A 21,530-nucleotide genomic window follows, 5' to 3' on the forward strand; every position below is an offset into this window, starting at 1 on the left:
AAACGAGGCAATCAGGATGGACTCTAATCCAGTGACTGGCATCCTTGTAAAAAGAAAAAATTAGCCAGAGACAAGCACACAGGGAGAACGCCATGTCAAGATGAAGGCTGAGATTTGGTGACGCATCTTCAAGCTAAGAAATCCCACATGTTGCCAGCAAGCCAACAGCAGCTAGTGGAGCGGAGTTGAAGGGATTCTGCTCCCAGCCCTCAGAAGGACCCAACCCTGCCGACCCCTTCATCACGGATGTCTAACCTCAAGAACCACGAGACAATCCATTTCTGCTGTTGAAGCCTGTGGTATTTTGTCACCGCAGCCCAGCAAGCTAATACCGGAGGGCAGGAGTGAGCCATGGGGTGGGGGAGCCCAGGCAGCGGGACAGCACACATGCAGGGGGAGGGAGGAGGCACATATGGGGTCAGCAGGGCCTCACCCTCTGGCCACCCTGAGAAGTGGGGGTCTTACAGTCTTTCATGGGGTAGTGGTAAGAATAGGACGAGATGCATGGCTTCTACATTCACTGATGAAGCGCCCAAAGAGTGCCAGGCAGCCCATTACTGCCTCATGACCAAGACAACATGAGTTTGGGAAATGGGCTGTGGGCAAGAGCCAAGTGACAGAATGATGGGGCTACGAACGGCTGGGAGGGCCCTCTGAGGAGGGGATGTGAGACTGAGCTCCCTGAAGCCAGCCATGAGGTGGGGAGAGAGCATTCCAGGCACCAGAGAGGCTGCTGCAAAGGCCCTGAGGCTGGCCTGGACTTGGCTGGTATGAGGAGCACAGGAGGCCCAAGGCATGGAGGAGGGCAGGGGTGAGGGGGGAGGGCAGATCCTGCAGGCCCTGGTTGGGAGTCTGGGCAAAGCACACAGTGCTCTTGGCCTGGTCTGTTGTACATGCTTAGTAACCATGAGCCTCTGTCATTACTTCTGGGAGTGGGGTGCCAATGGAGGTTTACTTGGGGGATCTGAGCATCAGGATCTGGTTTTCAGAGTGCCCCTGGCTGTGAGGTGCGTGAACTGGATTCTCAGCCTGAGCAGCACGCTTGCCTGCTCACATCTCCTGGGACCCGTTTCTGTCTCCTGACACTTCTCTCCTTATGAGCTGTGTGTCATCCACACATTTGAATGGCTCATCCAGGTCACGAAAGAACAGGATGGAGGAGGAACAGCCAACAGAAGAAGGGCTTGGACCAGGCTTCCTAGGCTCTGACCCCAGCTCCATCCTGTACCAGCCATGTGCCTCTGGCCTCAGCTGCCTCATCTGTAAAATGGGGCTAACAGTAGGTCCACCTCACAGAGCTGTTTGGAGACGGGCACATAGCGACGTACTCAATAAACATCAGATACACTCACCTAACCTAAGAAAACACCCTTCTGCAAACTCCCCTCTTCTCTCTGAGCTTTACAACAGAACACTTCAAACGCACTGTGTGTGCAACTGCCTCCAGTGTCTTTCATGCTCACCCCCCAGTGGCCTCCCTGAGGCTCAATCTGAGGATGCTCAGCTCTCAGGCTTGTTCCCCCCGACCGCTCATTACCCTGGGCTCCCAGGACCCGCCTGGCTGGGCGCCTCCTCTGCTAGCTCCTCTTTCATCTCTGAACACTGAGGGATCTGAGGCTCAATCCTATACCTCCCCTCCTTCTCCCCATGCTGCCAGTGTTGGGGAGCTCCTCTATAGCCTCATGCCTTTAGGCTGATAACACCCCAGTTTCTCTCCCCAGCCTGACCCCTCCTTTGAGGTCCAGACTGCCTACCAGACTGTCTCCTCAATGTTCTCTGTGCATCGCAAATGTGACCCGTCCAGGACGAGCTCCAGAGCTCCCCGCGAGCCCACTCCTCACTTGACAGTTCTCAGCTCAGCTCACGGGAAGTCCACCCTTCAGGCACAAGACCCAGATTTGCTTTCAGCCTCACCCTTTCTCTCACACCGGACCCCATGTACCAGCAAACTCTACCTGCTCCCATCTATCCTGAGGCTGCCCCTCCTCCGTCCTTGGCCTCCACCCCACTCCAGCCCTCTCGCCTCCTGCCTGGCCCACCACAGCAGCTCCTTCCTGCTCCTCACAGGCTGTGTGCCCCTTGCAGGGACCTGGTGAGTACCCAGTCTAGGGATCTCTGTGTGCCATTCAAGGCTGTGTTCTCAGCGGGGACTGGCAGAGTGCCCTGTTGAATGAGTGACTGAGGTGTCACCCTTTTCTCCATCTTGGCTCCAACAGCACCCCCTTGGCATCCGGGCACTTACTTCTTTGGGTCAGTGAAGGGGAGTGGCCGTGGCGGGGGCTCGTCCACTTTCTTCCACCCTGTTTGGTGCTTATTGCGCACGGGCTGCTTGGAGAAGAAGGACTTGGGGACAGAGGCGGAGAGCTGGAAAGGGCCGGGCTGGGCCAGCTGTGAGGACCGAGGAGTCTCTGTGCTGGCAGTTTTGTAAACCTGAGCGGGGTAGCCAGCCCTTGAGCTCATGTCACTACAAAGCAAAAACAAAAGAAACAAACAATCAAATCCATCCTACACTTTGCAAAACAGATCTGTTTAAATGTACTCCTGGAAAACTCTTCATTTACACACGAGAGACACAAATACATTACTGCTGTGGAGAATTCCAATTTAGAAGAAGTCTGTATGGAGGAAAGATAAAGTTGCCCGTACAGCGTCCAAACCTGCCCCAGGAGCGCCCTTCTAGCACATTTAGTATCCTTGTGGGAACCTAAAAATGTCGCCCTTGTGGGTGAATGCACCCCAAGATTCCAGGTCTTCTGGGTAAAGCCTACACAGCTAACAGTGGGGATCCCACCTGCCTATCTCTAGAGGTAGCCAGGGCTTTGCCCGCTCTATTTCTTCCTAAGCCCTTCCCTGTGCATTACAAATAGACACATATATACAAGCAGAGAAACAGGACCTTTTTTTGAAGGGGGAGTGAGAGTTGTGTTTTTATGTAACTGGGATCATGTTAATACATTATTCCGTAACTTCAGAGGTGTTTTTTTTTTTTTTTACTTGAAATGTATCTTTCCAGGTAGCCTCCTCATTCAAATATTTTTTGAGCACCTACTATACATCAGACACCATTCCAGCTGACCCAGTCTAAAACTACAGCTCAATATCCTGAATGCTGAATTCCTGTGGAATTAATGTTAACAACGAACCTCATTCTGTTAACCAGGATTCAACTCTTGGGGACCCAACTGTTTACCCCACTCAGGCTAATCAACTTTTAAAACTTTTCATATACAGTGGGGAAAAGACAGGCTCTTCAACAACTGGTGTTGGCAAAACTGGACAGCTACATGTAAGAGAATGAAACTGGATTACTGTCTAAGTCCATATACAAAAGTAAACTCGAAATGCATCAAAGACCTGAATCTATGTTGTGAAACCATAAAACTCACAGAAGAAAAGATAGGCAGAAATCTCTTGAATATAAACATGAGCAGCTTTTTCCTGAACAATTCTCCTAGGGCAAGGGAAACAGAATAAAAAATGAACAAGTGGGACTACATCAAACTAAAAAGCTTCTTTCTGTACAGCCAAGGACACCATCAACAGAACAAGAAGGCATTCTATGGTATGGGAAAATATATTTGTAAATGGCCTATCTGATAAGGGGTTAACATCCAAAATATATAAAGAACTCTCACATGGCTCAACACCTAATAAACAAATAAACCAATTAAAAAAGGGGCAGAGGATCTGCATAGACACTTCTCCAAAGAAGAAATTCAGACGGCCAACAGGCACATGAAAAGATGCTCCACATTGCTAATCATCAGGGAAATGCAAGTTGAAACCACAATGAGGTATTACGGCACACCAGTTAGGTTGGCCAACATCCAAAACACAAGGAACAACAAATGCTGGCAAGGATGTGGAGAAAGGGGAACCTCCACTGTTGGTGGGAATGAAAATTAGTTCAACCATTGCAGAAAGCAATATGGAGGCTCCTCAAAGATCTAAAAACAGAAATACCATTTGACCCAGTAATTCCACTCCTAGGAATTTACCTGAAGAAAACAAGATCCCTGATTCAAAAAGACATATGCACCCCTATGTTTATCGCAGCATTATTTATAATAACCAAGATATGGAAGCAACCTAAGTGTCCATCAGTAGATGAATGCATAAAGAAGATGTGGTACATATACACAATGGAATATTATTCAGCCATAAGGAAACAAATCCTACCATTTGCAACAACATGGATAGAGCTAGAGGGTATTATGCTCAGTGAAATAAGCCAGGCAGAGAAAGACAAGTATGAAATTATTTCACTCATTTGTGGAGTATAACAACAAAGCAAAACGGAAGGAACAAAACAGCAGCAGACTCACAGACTCCAAGAAGGGACTACTGGTTACCAAAGGGGAGGGTTTGGGGAGAGTAGGTGGGGAGGGTGAAAGGGATTAAGGGACACTATAATCCACAATCATAATATATGTAGGTCATGGGGAAGGCAGTACAGCATGGAGAAGAGAAGTAATGACTCTATAGCATCTTACTACGCTGATAGGCAGTGGCTGCAATGTGGGGATGAGGACTTGGTAATATGGGTGAATGTTGAAACCACAATATTATTCATGTGAAACCTTCATAAGATTGTATATCAATGATACTTTAACAAAAAAAACTTCTTAGTAAGATTCCAATTCCATTTCAAGGAAGAAGTTTTTAATGAGAAAATCAATGCTCTTGGAGTGTAAGTCAATAAATCCTTTCTGAAGGTCAATTTAGCAATATTAAGGGGTGGGACTTTGGACTATGGCCAAATGAGGAGAGTGGCAATCCTCCGTTCCAAAAGCACAAAATTGATAAAAACAACAATTTCAGCACTCTGGAAATAATTGACCGAGGGCATACAGTTATCCAAGAATCCTTTATACTTGAAAAACTGATGAATTTCAGGTAAGAACAGAGGGAATCTGTGACATTTTGGCCTGGAGCTCCTCCCATTCCCCTGTCCAGCTCAATGAACAAGGAAGTTGCCACAGTGAAACCTTTGGGACAGCATCAGGCACACTGATATATGTGTATTGAGTTTCAGGAGAGGAAAGGGGCAGAGGAAAGATTTGAAGAAATAATGGCTGAAAACTCTCCAAATTTGATGAAAAGCATTCATCTACATATCTAAGAAGCTCGACAAAACCCAATCAGGATAACTATAAAGACATTCACATGTAGAAAAACACTAAGATAAAAATCTTGAAAGTATCAAGAGAAAGGGGATTCATCATATACAGAGGAGCATCAATACAATTAACTGCTGACTTCTCACTTGAAACAATGGAATGGAATGACATTTTCAAAGTGCTGAAAGAAAAATTTATCAACCAGGAATTCTATACCCAGCAAAAATTGTCCTCCACAAATGAAAGCAAAATAAAGATGTTTTCAGGTAACCAAAGACTGAAAGAATTCATTGTTACCTCATCTGCCTTAAAATAATAATAGAAGTCTTCAGGTTGAAAGTAAGTGATTTCAGATAGTGAACTGAATCCACACAGAGAAATGAAGGGTCCAAGAGAATAAATTTGTGGGTTAGAATAAAAGATTCAATAGATTTATGGCTTCTTATTTCTTCTCCAATATTCTTAAAGAGATAAAAGGCAATAATAATAATACACAATTGCTGGGCTCATAATATATATGGATGCAATATATGTGACAAAAATAGCAGAAAGGAGGGGGAAAGGAATGGGGCTATATTGGAGGAAGTCTGTATTTTATTGGAATTAGTATTAATCTTAATTATACTGATAAGATGCATATTATGCTAACTAAAAAGAAAACAGGCAACAAAAATCAAGAGGAATCCAAATGTACACCACATTTATTTAGCCAAAAGGCAGCCATACAGAAAGAACAGAGGAGCAAGAAAGACAGTAAACATGTAGAAAACAAAGAAAAAAATGGCAAATATAAATCAGTCATTAACAATTTTCACTACACATGAATGTTTAAACACTCCAATCAAAAGGCAGAGATTGTCAGACTGGGTTGAAAAAAGCAAGCTGACTATACATGCTTTCTATAATTTAGCAACATCTGCTAACAGGACCAAGGTTGGTCACTGGTGGGGGGATGCCCAGGAAGCCATGGAACACATAATGCTGTGAATGGACTTGGGGTGATCAGGAGGGCTTCCCCAAGGAGGCAGTGGCATTTGAGCTGAGAACTGAAGGATGAGCAGTGTCAGTCTAACATGTGACCTCCCAGAAATCTGTGCCACAGAAAAGCCTGCATGAGTACATGTGGGCACACACAAGGATTGTTGCTGCAGTGCTGTGTACAGTGAAAAAAAGCTGGACACGACCTGGATATCTTTTAATAAGGGAGTAATAGATTATTCCAAGCATACCCTTATGATCAAAAACTATGTAGCCAGTGTGAAGAAAGGGACAGATTTCGGAGTGGAGGGAAGGTTACGGGTGCTCTTTTGGGGGCTTTTGAATCGGTGCCTCTCTGTCCCTTAGGGGCTGGGCTCAGAGGGCAGGGCTGGGCAGTGACTGGTATGAGCCACAGCTAGGTGGGGGGCCCTGGCATCTTTGCACAGTGACTGTGAGCCACATTATTGTTTATCTTGAAATGTCTCTTCAGGCTGCACACCGTTTGAGCAAGCCCATACACTCGTCGACTTGAACTATTAAGTGACCCCCACCATCTTTATTTTCAGTTTAGAAATCTCTCAGCCCAACTGCCCCTTTCAACGTTGATCTGTATCTCTACATATTCAACATTTATTGCACATCGTCTATTTGCCAGACATCTCAGTCGGTGCTGTGGTGAGCAGGATGGGCAAGGTCCCTGCCTTTAGGACACTCACAGTGTAGTGGGGGAAGCGAACTCTAATCTAATAAACATACCAACCATAAAAAAAGAAAAGAAAAGAATGAGATCTGTTATGGATGAGGACAGATGTCTGAGCTACGGTAAGCAGAAAGAAGGCATGGTGCAAAGCATGACTGTGCTTTTTTTAAATGTACATATACTGTATGATTATTGTTTTTTTTTCTTTTATACTATAAAGATATGTACAGTTTTTTCCCAACTGTGGGTCATGAAAATCAATTTAGGGAGTCTTGACCATTAAGGGAAAGAAAAAAAAGAAATAGACTAGAATAAAAAATTTTAGCATATTAGGTGAAGTAAGTGATTTCATGAAACTTCATTCTGGATGTCCATGCTGGTTGTAAAGTAGAATGCTTTTCCTGTTTTGGGTAATGGTCAAAATGTTTGAAAGAACCGGGCTGGTACACTTTTGGAGAAAAATCTCTGGTGGATTGTACACTGATTTATCTCTGCAGGCAGTAATGACAGGGAACCGTACAGAATACAAGTCAAACAAAACCACGGCACAGGGTAAGAAGGAAGAGCCGTCCGACACCTCAAGGCAAGGCAACCACGGCTCTCCTTCCCTTCAACAGAGCGCTGTGCGTACACAAGCACGTGTGTGAGGGGGAGCGTGTGCCCTCCCAACTGGTCTTTGTAAAACAAATGGCAGCGTATCCTAGCCTGGCTCTGCACCTGGCTGTTTACCTTAAAAATATATTCTGTAGCTCTGTCCAGGTCAGTCCACACAAATCCCTCTCGCTTCAGTGGCTGCCGAGGGTCGACTCTATATGATACATCATAGTTGATTTTGGCCCTGACTTTTCTACAGTATGTACTTCTCTATTTTGTCATCAGGCATGTTCAATTTTTATGAGCTGAAAAAACAAGAGATGATTAAAGAAGGGAGGGAAAACGATGAGCACCTTTGTGTCTGCCAGCCAGCTCCATCTACTGCTTCTCTTGGGATGGTTTTGTCCCCTCTTCAGGCTGAGCGTGTGTCATCCGAATCCCCCCTCATCCGGTACATAAAGGCTGACCTCACTGAACCCTTACTTGAGGAAGGTGACCTGCCACCCAGCCCAGAGGGCAAATCCTGACTGGGTGAAACCACTTGTCTGGGATGGGTTTGGGGTGGGTCTCTGACCTATTTCTAGCCAGGGAGACATTGGGGATGTATATGTGTGTGTGGACTGTCTGCTGGGGGACTTCTGGGGAGGATTTCTTCACTAAAAAACAAACAGGAAAACACTTGCAGAAAACATCACTTCCTCTTCCACTGGACAATGTGACTATCTGGTTGACTGATAGCCACTTTAAGGCTGGGAGGGCAGCGAGCCCACAGGCCAACAGAGAGAACCTGGGACTTCACTTTCTGTGAGATGATACACTTCCTCCAGTTGAGCTGGGGTTTTCTGTTACTTGTAGCCAACCTGTTACTTGTCTTCAACCTCCACAAGCCTCAGAAACAGATGGTGCCTTGTGCGTAGCAGGGCCTCAGCAAAGAACTATTCCCCTGTATATGCTAGGTATCTCCACCCAGCCCTCTGAGGTGAGTGTCCCTTCCCACACACCCATGGCCAGAGCTGGGCTGGGTGCCCGGGATGGAGTGGAGTTCTTACCCCACCTACTGATCAGTCGGGTGAACCCACTTTCTTTCTCAAACACCAGTGTGGACAGGTATCCTCTCTGGGCCTCTGCTGTGACTTTACACATGGAGCACACCACACAGTGGACGAGAACACAGGCTATACTCTCACCTGACCCAGGTTCTAATCCCAGCTCCACCAACACACTGGGACCTGAGCATGAGTTCCTTTCCCTGGTGAGCCTCAGTTTCTTCCCTGAGAAATGAGGCAAGGACAGCACCTCCCTTGTGAGGTCATATGAGCAAAGTTATAAAGGGATGTGGTGTGTCCAGGGGTGAAGGCAGGGTTCTGGGCTCAGCCAGGACTGGGGCACCCTGCTCTGCACTCTCACCCAACCCTCACCCCTAGAGAGGTGCCATTTACCTGTGTCACATCTGTGTTAGGGGAGCATTTAAGATTTTGTTGGAGTAGAAGGTTTTGCGGCTTACAAAGCAAGCTGAAAAACCATGGGCTGCATGGAGAAATCACACACGTGCAATGCTCTGGTCTGCTGGGTGGCTTAGGGCGGGCTACAGGCACAAAGGGAGCTGTGCCCCTGCCTTCAGGAGGAAGAGCAGTGATGGAGCAGGTGGTAGTCAGTGCTGACCCACTGAGCCAATGGGCATAGCCAGGCCTGCTCTGAGCATCTTACGGGACTCAGTTCACTTAGTCCTGGCAACTCCATAAGGCAGGAACTACCACCCCATGTTTCAAGTGGGGAAACTGAGGCCCAGGAGATGAGATAATTTGCCCCAAATGAAACAGCTAGTAGGGGATAGAGCCAGGATGCAAACCCAGGCAGTCTGGGTTAACAGACCCTGCCTTTAACCACCAGCCTGTACTCTCAATGACAAAAGGTGTCACAGGAAGGACACAGTAAGTAAAAATACAATCTAGCAGCCGCTGGTATTTCTGGACCCAGCTACGTCCCAGTACCTGAGCCAGATACTCAAAATGCATGATTGTGGTTCATCCTTCAGGCATCCTATTATTACCCCATTTCACAGATGAGAAAACAACCTCAGAGAAACTAAGGAGGCTGATGCAGATGATACAGCTGGGTAGTGATGGAGCTGACATCTGGACATGCAGTGGCCAGAGCCCAGGAATAACACAGCTCACCCAGATACCCCAGGGCGGCCCCTGTGGGCCCCTTGCTGCTTGGCCTCAAATTCTGGACCAATCTCATGCTCTCTCCCTGGTGTCTGGCATGACCTTGAGGATCAAATCGGTCCCTGCATGTGGCTGGAATTATCAGGCTCCATCATGGGAGCCCTGAATGGCCACATGCCACCCTGTGGCCTGGCAGCAGAAGTGGCAGGTGTTCAGAGAGTAGAAGCAGAGAGATATGGGGTCAAAATCAAGGCACATCTAACCACTGCTCACCACTTCCACCAACTGATGCCCATGGAATCATCTCGGCAGCCTCCTTCAAACACAGCCAGAGGCAGCCTGGGAAGGCCTGAGTCAGACCTCGGCCTCGTGGGCTCAGGACTCTGGCCCCACCCCACTCAGGGTGAGTCCGCCCCGCAGCCCACAAGGCCCCACTCCATCTGGCCTGGCCCCTCTGCCCCTTGGCTCCCCTAATTCACTCTGCTCCAGCCACACAGAAGCTCTTTCCAACAGACCAGAACCGCTTCACCTCTGCACTGCTCCCTGCCTCCAAGCACCGCCTGGTTCCCTGCTCTCCTTCCCAGGGCCTGGGCTCCTCTCCCCAGGCTGACTGTGACTCTCTGCGTAGGTCTCTATCATGTGTGGCCCCAGCCTCCTAGCTAACACAGGGCCCAGCGGATCCCAAGGCCCTCACATTACCTTTCAGGCTGTGCCCTGGAAGGGCTGTCCCGGAAGACTCCCGGCACAGCCTGGGGAAGCAGGGCCAAGTGCTTCCTGCCTGCCTGGGAACGCCCAGCTATGTCAGTCCACGTGGAGTGGACGGCCTCAGACTGCCCCTAAACAGCTTGGACAAACTGCTCTGGGAGCAAAACCTAGGAAGCTTTGGAGTGTGTGTTGCCTCAGGAGAAGGTGGGGGGCCAGGTGGCTGCCCGCCTGGGATCGCTCAGCCCTCTGTGGTGCCCACAGCACGAGCTGGCGCCTGGCCGCGTGCCCGGAAGCTTGGCTCCCACATGACGAACGTCTGAGGGAAGAATCTGAAGTCACTGAAGTCATTGATGGGCACAAGCTGCTACAGGCTGCAGCGGCTTCCACGGCAGGGCTGGAGCTCGCAGAGGCGTGAGGCGGGTTCCGTTTGGGCATGGCAGGGCCCATCCCTTTCCGGGCAGCCCTTGATTTGTGCCTGCCAAGTCAATCCTCTTTAACCCGCACGGAGCCCATTTTCCCTAGAGTAGGTGGGAGTATCTTTTAAAACGCTAGTCAGATTATGTGTTCAAAGGCCTCCAGGGCTCTCCTGTCATTCAGAATCAAATCCCAGGATCTGCCGATGGTCAGTAAGCCTGCCCACCTTGAAGTTCTGACCTCCTGCCTCTCTCCCCTTTGCCCAGTCCGTCCACCTCCTCAGGCCACCCGGCCTTTTCTGGAGCACTGCAAACGAGTTCAAACCCAGGATCTCAGCATTTGCCGTTTCCCTTGCCCAGACCACTTCCTTGCTTCCTACAAAATGTCAACTCCTTCAGACCTCTGACCTCTTTGGTTTTTCTCCCCATAACTACTGCCACCTGGCATACAGATTCATGTTAACATGGTTGCTCAGCTGTCTGTCTGTCTCATTCTCTCTTCAGAAGAATGTTGGCTCCAAAAAGGAGGGACGCAACTTTGTTCCATGCTGTACTGCTGTGTTTAGAAGAGTGCCTGGCACAAGGTGGGTGCATTAGTGGCCAGTGAATGAAACAGTAACATTTCTCTACAGCCAGCCCAGCCCGGCTCTCCTCTCCTCTCCAGAATCTCAGTAGTCCCAGCCTGAGCAGCCTCCTGGTACTCAGCAGTCTGCCTGGCCCTTCGGCAGCTCGCTGGTGCCGTCCTGGGCCTGTGTCTCCCTCCTTCCTTATGTCCTAGTGATGCCTCTTGCTGATGTGGCCACAATTGCTCTGTTCTGTGTAGACCCCTTCCTTTTCACTCCCATTCCTGAGACTCCACCTCCAGTCATGGCCCCAGCAACCTCTTTCCAATCAGAAACCTGCCTGTACTACCCCTTCCTCACTGCCCACAGCTCTTAGGATCAAATCCAAACTTTGTCATGTGGGTCACAGGCTCTGAGGGGCCCCTGCTGTCCTCCCCAACCTCCCACTAGCTGCCTTCTTCAATTTCTGCATGAGCCACAGGGCCTGTGTTCAGTGACAGGATGGCACCTACTTTCCTTCCCACTCAGGGCCTTTGCACATGCTACTTTCTCTTGCAGGGACACCCTCTTCACATCCCATCTTTATCTCTTTTTTAGAAAGTTGTAAAATAGCCCACATACAGCAAAGTATACAAAACACACATGTACAGTTTAACAAATCATTACAAAGCAACCATCCACATAACTGCAACCCAGATCAAGAATATATCATCAGCCTCCCAGAAACCACTCCACAACCCCCTCCTTGTCCTTCTTATTGTTGGCAGAAATGACCCCTCCTCAGGGAAATCATCCCCTGCCCTGGCCTGCTCCATACCCTCACTCAGATCCCAGTGGGTCTCCTCTGCAGGCTATCTGTGAGCGTAATTGATTCATTGCTTTTCTAATTATTTGCTGCTGTCTCCCCTGGTACCCTGACTGCCAGGATGGCCAGGGTTCTGTCTGCCCTGTAGCTCCCAGCAGAGGGCTGGACATACACTGCATGCTCACCGTGAGAATTTACACAGACGCCATGCTACAAAGTGCTGTGGACATGGAGAAGGGTGGCTACTGAACACTTGTGCCTGCCTGTGAGGAGCTGAGGGTGGGCAGCAGGCTGTCTTTCCAGCTCAGCCCAAGGGAATGGACTGATGACAGATGCAGAAGGCTGCTGGGCTGCAGGGTGCAAGGAGCAGTGTGACCAGCAGCAGGCAGAGGTGCGTGGGGGCCCTTGAACAGCTATCTGGGAACTTGTACCTATTGAGAGGGGAGGATTGTGGGAGGGCCAGTGATGGGAGGTTTGTCCGTGCAGGGAAGGCTGACAGTGGCACGTGTATGTCTTCTCTGTCTGAGACATGCTGCTCTCCCACCTCCCTAGCTAGCTCAGCCTCTGTGCTCCAGGAAAGCCCCTCCCACAACAGGGTCAGGCCCCTCCTCTGGGCTTCCCTTACCCACAGTCTGGGGGCTTCCCTTACCCTGGCCCTGATCACTCTGGGCTGTACTGTTTGGGGATGGGTCTGTTCCCCTCATTGGACTTTGAGCCCTGAGAGGGCAGTCCTGGGGTTGTCTCAGTCACCACTGCGCCCCCAGTGCTGCTGGTAACAGGCTTTGATCAGGAGACATTCTGACTGACTTAGTTTAAGGCAGGCCTCTTCTAAGGCAGGCCTCTTCTTTTTTATACCACTCCTAGCCCCCCTCCCCACCCCTCTAATGATAGCCAGGCTTGAGACCCAATGCCAGGTACTGTTCTAAGTACTCTACAAGCATTTGCTCATTTCATCCTCACCATACCCCTATGAGGTAGTTATGTGATTTGGCCCCCAGTTCACAGATGAGGGAACCGAGGCCCAGAAAGGTCCAGTCATTTGCCCAAAGCCACACAGCCAAAACAAGGCAGAGGTTGAACCCTGGGGGGCTGACTCTGGAGTCCACACTTCTACCATGAATATGTTTCTTTAAATCAACTCACTTAATTTTCCTTAACTAGCCCAAGGCAATATCTGTAAAATCAGGGGATGGGCCGATAACACTTTCCCTAAAACTCATCAAAGCAAACAAACCCATTTAAAACAAAACGTTTTCCTCCCATACCACCCAAATCACCCTGAGCACCCATTTTGGGAAGGATGTTCCACACCAGAGCCTGGTTGCCTAGGAGAAAACTTCGGGAAGCAGCTTTAATGAGTAGATAAGAATGATTTGCAATTAGCATCAATTGTCTGTATGCAAATTAATGCTCCCAACCGCAGGGCCCTCTTTTGTAGTGGGCTCCTCTCCCATTTTATCCCCTTCATTTCTGGGTTCAGCAAATCCTTCTCTCAGACACAGGGTAATTTATACCCAGCCCCTGCTTCGGCCAGTTTACTCCCCAGCGTGGCTGCCTTTCTATCACAGATTTCAGATCCTACAGCTGCTCGCGTTTACTGAGCCAGGTCTGTGCCCAGCACAGGGCTACAAGGCTGAGACCTATGGCATGGAGGGCTGTCCTGGCCCCGTGTCCCTCTCGGGGGGCACACTTTGACCTCTATCTCAGTGACGACCTGATTCTCGTCTGGCTCCCTCAACTGATGGTGGGCTGAGGTGAGGGGCTGGGGGGACTCGTCCGATTTTGCTCATTTCTCCTCAGCTCCCAGCATAGTGTAAGAGACTTAACACGTCATCTCCAAGAAATATCTGTGAGTGAAATGAATGGATAAATGAACGAAGGAGCCATTCAAGAATTGGTGAGTCCGAATGATTAAGAACTATCCGTCCAACAAGGTGGGTTGAGACAGACCTAACTCACAGGACACAGTCACTCCTCCTTCACCCTTCTCCTGGGCTCGACTCCAGGAGGTCCACCGACCACAGGAGGAGAAGCACTGACATCCGGGCACTCTTAGATATGGCAGTTTCCAAATCTGTTGGAGAACCACTGGGTCAGGAGATTATTTAGGGAGGTATCGTGCAGCACACATTTTATACAGACTAGACTAGATTAAAGTGCTTCTCACAGTCAGGCTGAGTATTGTTTGGAAAGTTTTTGCTTCACTTTTTTTTTCACATAGACATTTCCGTATAGATTTAGACACAAATCCACTGTGGGTTGTGGTCAAGAAGGTCTGAAGCCATTGCCCAGGTGTCTTGTCCTGCGTGGAGAAAGGCCACAGGTTTGAAGACTGGCAAAGGTGTCAGGATGCCAAAGAAGAAGAAGACCCCTGGTGGGGGTCCGGGATGTGGGCTGGCCCCTGCTCATAAGGGAGGCTGTGGTCCTACAGGTCTGAGCACAGCAGTCCTCGCCTGGAGCAAGGTCTCCGAGGGGGCCCGTGGGCCAGGCTGAGTCTGTGACGGCAGAACGATCTTTCCAGGAGGTAGCTCATGGCTTTCATCAGATTCTCAAAGAATATGAGGTCCAGACTCCAAGTTGTTGGCTTATCAATACCTGTTCTTTCTCACTTGGTCCCCTGCCTGCTTCTCTACTAGTTAATGGTTCTCAAAGTGAGGTCCTGGGACCAGCAGCATCAGCATCTACTGGCAGTTTTTTAAAAATGCTCACTCTCAGGCCCCACCGACCTACTGACTCAGAACCTCTGAGTGGGGCCCAGAAGCTTGTGTTGAACAGCTCTCCAGGGGACTGGACTGTCTGGGGATGGCTGCCGTTTACGCTCTTGGCTGGAAGGCTAAATGGTGATTTCCCAGAGTTCCTTGCAGCTGGGATGGTCATGTGGCATCATTTGTTGAAGGGGGCTCTGGAAAAGCTTTTGCTTTCTCCATAGAAGAATAGCTACACAGATGCTGCCATCTTTCCTCTGTCCCCATGCCCCTAAGGGCTACCACAGCCTTCTGGAGACCAGGAAGCCAGAGCCAGTATGACAAGGAAGGAAGACACAGGGTGCCAGGCCTTGAGGCCCTCCCTGAGCTGCTGCACCAGCCTGGCTCTGCCCTGTCTGGACTTCCCACCAGGCGACTGTGACACCTCTGTTTGTTTAAGCCACTATGGGTCAGGTTGCCTGTTACCCCCAGCCAAGCGCACTCCTAACGCATACAACCTGTGACCCCCAGAAAGCATAAAACCACTGGTCTCAGCAGAGAAAAAAGGAAAGAGACAATGGGTTAGATCAAACCAGAGACAGATGAGACAGCCAGGGTTTCTCTCTCTACCCAGGGTCCTTGAAGGCGGATGGATGGGTGGCAGGGGGTGGTCCATGAGACTCCGAACTCCGTAAGCACTCTAGAGAGTAAGCAAGTACATCTGGGAGCATGTGTCTGGGAGGGGGTGCCCTCCACTGTCAACTCTTCCACTGGGGGAAGGAGTCAGGACCCTCTGAAGGGCCTGGGAGAGGAGCAGTGACTTACCTCGGCTGCCTTGGTGGGTCGCGGGTGCCGCCGGCCAGGCCTGTAGGGGTGCTGGAGCCTGAGGAGTACAGCTTCGGTCGGTAGCCCTTGCTCTGGCCCGCAGCCACGGGGGCAGGTGAAACTTCCCGCCGCTTGTCTGTGTGGAGGGGCCGGCCAGCAGCCTCGCGTCCGCCCCCACAAAGGCCCATATTTCCCGGGGACTTGTGTGGCTTGGCCGGCCGAGGTGCCTTGCCCAGGGACATGCAGCTGGGGCTGGAGGTGTACAGGGTGGTGTCAATGCCGCTGTCACTGGAGCCGCCCTTGGAGAGGGGGTCTTGCTCTGGCTCTAGGGGATCCAGTGGGTCGAACCAGCGATCATCGCTGTGGCTGCTGGACGCGTTGCTGGAGAGGGTGTTGCTGCTGGAATGACTGGAGTACTGAGGCTCTCCCTGGAAGAGGGGGAGTGTGTCACCCCACGACCCCAGGTGGGGGTGGGCCTTCCCTCCCTGGCTGCCCCCACACTTAAGCTTCGAATGCTGGCTTCCCTACTTACTGGCCATGTTACTTTGGGCAAGGATTTAACTTCCCTGTGCCTCAGTTTCCACATCTGAAAAATGGGGTTGATAATAACCCTGCCTCATGGAGTTGCTCAGAGGGATAGATGACATTATGTACATAACATGCTACCCACAACTCAAGCTCCAAGCTTAACACATCTAAGCCTGAGCTCCTGGCCTCCCTCTTGTGTCTGCCTCTTGCCTGTCTCAATAATGGCACCCCCATCCTTTCAGCTGCCTCCCCTCCCCACCAAGAGCCTGGAGTCACCCAGGAGCCTGCCTTTGCTCTCACACCCACGTCCAGCCAAACTGCAAATACCTGTTGCCTGCATCTGTGAAAAACAGACCCAGAAGCTGCCATTCTCTTCCCTCCAAGGCGCTACCCTGCTCCTGTCTACTACTGCCTCCTGTTAGACCATCAGCCTCTGCCCTGGTCTTTCTGCCCCTGTCCCGACACCCCCACCATGAAGCCAGAGGTAGGTTGTGAATGTGTGTCAGCTCATGTCCCTTCACTTCCTAGAACCCATGGCTCCATCTCACTCTGGGGAAAAGTGAGTCCTCGCATCAGCCAGAGGCCCTGTGCGATCTGGTCCCAGGTTCTGGTCTCTACCTTCTCTGCCCTCTTGATAGCTCTGCTCCAGCCACACTGGCCTCCTCACTGTTCTCTGATCACACTCCCACCTCAGGGCCTTTGCACTTGCTGCTCTCTTTGCAGTGCTCTTCCTTTAGGTATTTGCATGGATTGCCCCTTACTTCGTTCAAGGCTGCAGCTTCATTAAAGGTTACCTCCTACAAGGTCTCTCTGATCCCCTGTCACCCTAAAGCAGTGGTGCTTGACACTCACTTTTCCCTAACTGTACTTTGTGTTTCTTTCAGAGCAAGGATCAGTTCTTGGTGTTTTGAAATGCATCTGTCCACCTGCTTTCTGCCTGTTGCCCCCACTGGACCGTCCACTTAGTAAGAAAAGGGGTCACCAGTCCTCTTCTTCACTGTGGTCCCAACACCTGGCACATTCTAAGTGTTCACCAAATGCCCACTGGAGGGATGCAGAGGGACTGCCAGGCGCTCACCAGAACTCTCATGAGTGCAGTGGAGCACAAGACAGAGGGAGCCTGGCTTCCTGAATCAGGTGGCAAGTTGCTCACTGCACACCACATGGATTGTCATATGAGAGGGGAATAAACTTGTACTGTGCGAGGCCACCGAGATTCAGGGGCTGTACGGTAGAGCATGTAACGTACTGCCACAGACGGACTGCTCGTGCTCCCCCCAAATTCATATGCTGAATCCTAAGCCCCAGTGTGATAGTATTAGGAGGAAGGGCTGTTGGGGGTGATCAGGTCATGAAGGTAGAACCTCACCAATGGGATTACAAAACCCCTGTATGTACTTATGTACTCCTCATGAATAGGATTACGAAACCCATACATATATTTATGACCTTGCAAAAGAGACCCCAAAGAGCTCCCCTGCCCCTTGTACCACACAAGGCAAGATGACCTATGAACCAGAAGTAAGCCTTTAGCAGACACCAAATCTGCCTGCACCTTGATCTTGGACTTTCCAGCTTCTAGAAATGTAAGAAATTAATTTGTTCATAAGCTACCCAGTCTGTGGTATTTTTGTTACAGCAGCCCAAGCAGGTGAAGGCACCTGTCATACCGATGTAATAATGAGGAAACTGAGGCTAGAGGCGGTGAGGGATTTGCGTGAGACGACACGGCTGGTGAGGGCCAGAGCCAGGACGTGCACCTGGCTGGTTATAACCCCAGGCACGCAGCTCTCTGCCGGAGTGGGAGGTGGCAAAGGTGAAGGATGTATTCCTGTGTGGCCCTCGCAGGCCCACACCCAGCGGGGCTGCCCGGCCCCAGCAGTCAGGGAGGCGAAGCAGCTGCTCCCACAGCCCCGGCTCCCCGGGTTGGACAGGCGGAGCCCAGACTCACTTTGGAATGCCGGTTGGGGGAATCTTTGCCTGTTGTGTCCTGCCGGGAGGCATGCTTGCTCCCGCTGCTTCCAGCCATGGCCGAGAGCCGGGCCTGGGCAGGCACATGCCACAAAGGCTCTGTAGGAAGACAGGAGACACACCAATGGTTAGTGGTGACTCAGGCCCTGGACAGAGTCCACCCAAAGAATCTGGCCTTAAATATGGTTTGACGGTCCCACCCCACGGCCAGCTTGTCTGCTCGCTCACACAAGTCATTCCCTGCTGATGTACGTCTTGGGTTTAACAACAATTAGTAAGGGAATATTTACTGAGCACTTAATATGTGCAGGCACAGTTCTAGTGCTTTATGCATGGGTTAATGCATGCAAGCTGTACAATAGTCCTTCACTGTCATCCCAAAGGAGGCTGAACACATCATCATCTGCCCGTGCAGATTATCTATTTGCAAACTACTTGTTCATATCCTTTACCCATATTTCTATGTGACTGATTGTCTTTTATCTTATTGGTGAATAAGATTCTTTATATATGCAAGGTAGCAGTCCTTTGTTGGTTAAATGTGCATAACACTTTTTGTTAAACAAAAATGGAATCATAATAAACATTGTCATACAGCTTGATTTTTCACTTTATCATGTACTTTGTGCTTGCTTTCTGCTTTATCTTCACATAACCGACCATGAAGTCAACTTATTTTTCATGGCTACATAGTATTCCATCATGTGAACAGGCACCAATTACTTAACCAGTTTCCTATGATCAACATTTAGGCAATTAAAATTTTTTCTTTACGTTTTGATGGCCTTCCCCTCTACATGCAGCTTTGAGCAAGTGTGGTACTGCATCTGGGACAATTCTGTAAGTGGAATTGCTGTTCACAGGTGAAATAGGTTTAAAATCAAGATGGCTGGTGTGGGTGTAAATTAGTCTAAACCCTCAAGGCTAGTCAATGTGCCTGAACTGACCTTAAAAAAAAAAAATAGGAGGAGGGCTAGTTCATAGCTACCAGACTTATAAATGCACTAACAAAGACCTGAACCTAGGCAGTCTAACCCCAGACCCCACACTTTTGTTGGTCACTGCTGTTATTTAAAATAATTATAATGATGGAGGTGATCACTCACATAGTCTGTGGCCGGTACTACTCTAACTTCTCTGCACGCCTGACCTCACTCTATCTTCCCAGTCGTCCTGTGATATGGCTATTAGTACCGCTTCCAAAGATGAAGGAGGACATCAAGACTCAGGGACGGCAAGTAAGTGGTCCAGGGTCACACAGGCTTCGACCTGTGCTCTTGCCCCACGCCCTCTCTGTGCTTCCTGGACACCACCACCACTGCCAACAGGGGGACAGGCTGAGAAACAGGCTTCGTCACTGCCTTAATGACGGGCTGGGGCCTGTGCTGAGGCTGGGCAGGTGTGATCTCACTGGATTCGCATGCCATCCAGGAAGGAAAGGCACTCAGGATGCCCACTGCCGAGGAGGGGCCCAAGGCGGGAGAGGGGAGGTCACCTCCAAGGTCCCATGGCTGTCCCAGAACTTCCCGTGGGCCTGTCTGAGCCTGAGCTCACAATCACACTGCTGCCTCCAGGACAGCCCTGGGGCGCCGGCTGGGCCCACAATCCTGCTGGGGAAGGTGTCTGCTCTGGGCGGCTGGGGCAGGACACTCAGGGCCACGGCAGACAGCAGCCCGGCTGGCCAGCCGAGGGTGTCACTGCCCACGTGGCTCTCACTTGGGAACCAAGGATACGAGAAAGTGGGGAGGCTGCCCACCTCATCTGCCTTTTCTACCTCTGGAGATGGTTTCCTCTGTGGAGCATCCTACAGGCCCCCTGGGAGGTCACCAGACCCCGCAGGGAGGCCACATCTCTGCAGAGCTAGGCCCAGCCTTCACCACCACCGGTAACACCCGGAACCTGCATGTCTAACTATCTTCCCTGCTCAGTCTGTGTGGCTGCCTCCTCTTAGCTGCTGGAGCCAAGAGGCTGCTATCATCCTTGGCCCCTGTCTCACACCCACACAGAAGCATCAGGAAATTCTGTCAACTCTACCTTCAAATAAACATATCCAGAACCCACTCATTTCTCCCCCTCCACCGTCCCCACCCAGCAAAAATCTGCAGCCAGAGGAACCCTGTGAACACCTGCATCCGATCCCATTCCTTTGCTGCTCAGAACCAAGCCTGTGGCTCCGGCCTCACCACCTCGTCTCCTACCACTTCTCCAGCCACACGGCCCCTCATTGTTCCTGCAGCACCAGACTCACTGCCATCTCGGTGTCTCCAACTAGCTCTCCCCCTTCCTGGACTGTTCTGCTCCCAGCTGACTCCTTCATTCTCCCAGACCTTTGCCTGAGATGGGATTTGCTCAGAGCCTCTCCCAAACCCCGTCAATCTCTCAGTGCTGTTAGTTTCCACTCACTACTCAGCATTAATGATGATAATTTATCACCGTGTACCTCTAATGTGCCCGTTTAGCCCACACTGTGTCCTTGGTGTCCAGTCCAGTATTCATCATCAGTGACATGTCCAATGAACAGAGGCATGAGAGGCGAGGTTCCTTCCCCTCTGGGTGGTCCCAGTGTCTCCTGCTCTGCCCCTAGCAGGCCCTGAGCCTGGGCCCTCCAGTGGTCCTCTGGACTGGTCCCCAGTGACCTCCCTGTTTTCCTGCTTCACCCTTGGCATGCTGTGTAGGTGACAGACATGGGTGTGGCTGTGAGAGACACGCTGAAACCCTGGCCAGGCTGGGCTCAGGACAGCTGGTGATTCGGGGTCCACCTTTCCAACCCAGGGGCTCTGAGGCTTGCAAGTCGCTCACATTCTGGGTGAGGGACTGTGTGTAATGTCTGTGGCAGGCCCAACAGGCCATGGTTTAAATCTCAATCATGCCACTTACCAGCAGGGACCCTGGGCAAGGGACAAGCTTTCTGTGCCTCATCTTTCTCATGTCTAAAACAGGCAGAGAAGGGTGCTCAATCTGAGATGACTAAATAGGAGGAGCACGGTACCCAGCACAGCTCCAGGCACACAACAAGCAGCCCAAAGCTGTGTGCTGTGATGGGCTATCCTCATCCATCAGAGCTGGGGGCTTCCCAAGTCTGTGCTGGGGTCTCATTCCTCTCACCCTGAGCTACCTTTTTTCTGGGAGTTGAATATGTTCTAGACTTCACAGCTATTTCTAAACACAGATTGCCCTGATTTGTGTGCATGTGTGTGTGTCTGTGTGTGTGGTGGCGGGGCAGGGCAGGGAAGGGGTACTAGTCACCTTATCATAAGGTCCCAAGGATGTGAGAGGGGAACCAAGCTCAGGGGACAGCAGAGGTGAGGGAAGGACAATGCTGAGTTTCTGCGACACCTCATCTGACACCCATGGTGAATGCTAGAAAAACGTCCTCCCCGTTTCACACTTTGGCGAAATGCAATCACTAAGCAACACTTCTCTCTTCTGAACTGGGTGGGGAAAAAAAATGTGTATCTGTGTTGGAGTACAGATCA

The 21,530-nt window shown here is 50.4% G+C and overlaps 1 protein-coding gene across 5 annotated transcripts in view; it reads right to left on the minus strand.

Annotated features, from left to right (window-relative positions):
• SIPA1L3 (signal induced proliferation associated 1 like 3) overlaps positions 1–21,530 on the minus strand; it is a 218,287-nt gene that overhangs the window by 24,498 nt on the left and 172,259 nt on the right. For all 5 annotated transcript variants that reach the window (XM_036876806.2, XM_036876817.2, XM_057493126.1 and 2 more), the window contains exons 13-15: positions 18,035–18,153; positions 15,556–15,983; positions 2,243–2,464 (exon numbers count right to left, since the gene is read on the minus strand). In XM_036876806.2, coding sequence (XP_036732701.2) covers positions 2,243–2,464; positions 15,556–15,983; positions 18,035–18,153 — 769 coding nt within the window. The remainder of the gene's footprint in view (positions 1–2,242; positions 2,465–15,555; positions 15,984–18,034; positions 18,154–21,530) is intronic.

This window comes from Manis pentadactyla, chromosome 15 (genome assembly GCF_030020395.1).
Source record: "Manis pentadactyla isolate mManPen7 chromosome 15, mManPen7.hap1, whole genome shotgun sequence".
Classification (NCBI taxonomy): domain Eukaryota; kingdom Metazoa; phylum Chordata; class Mammalia; order Pholidota; family Manidae; genus Manis; species Manis pentadactyla.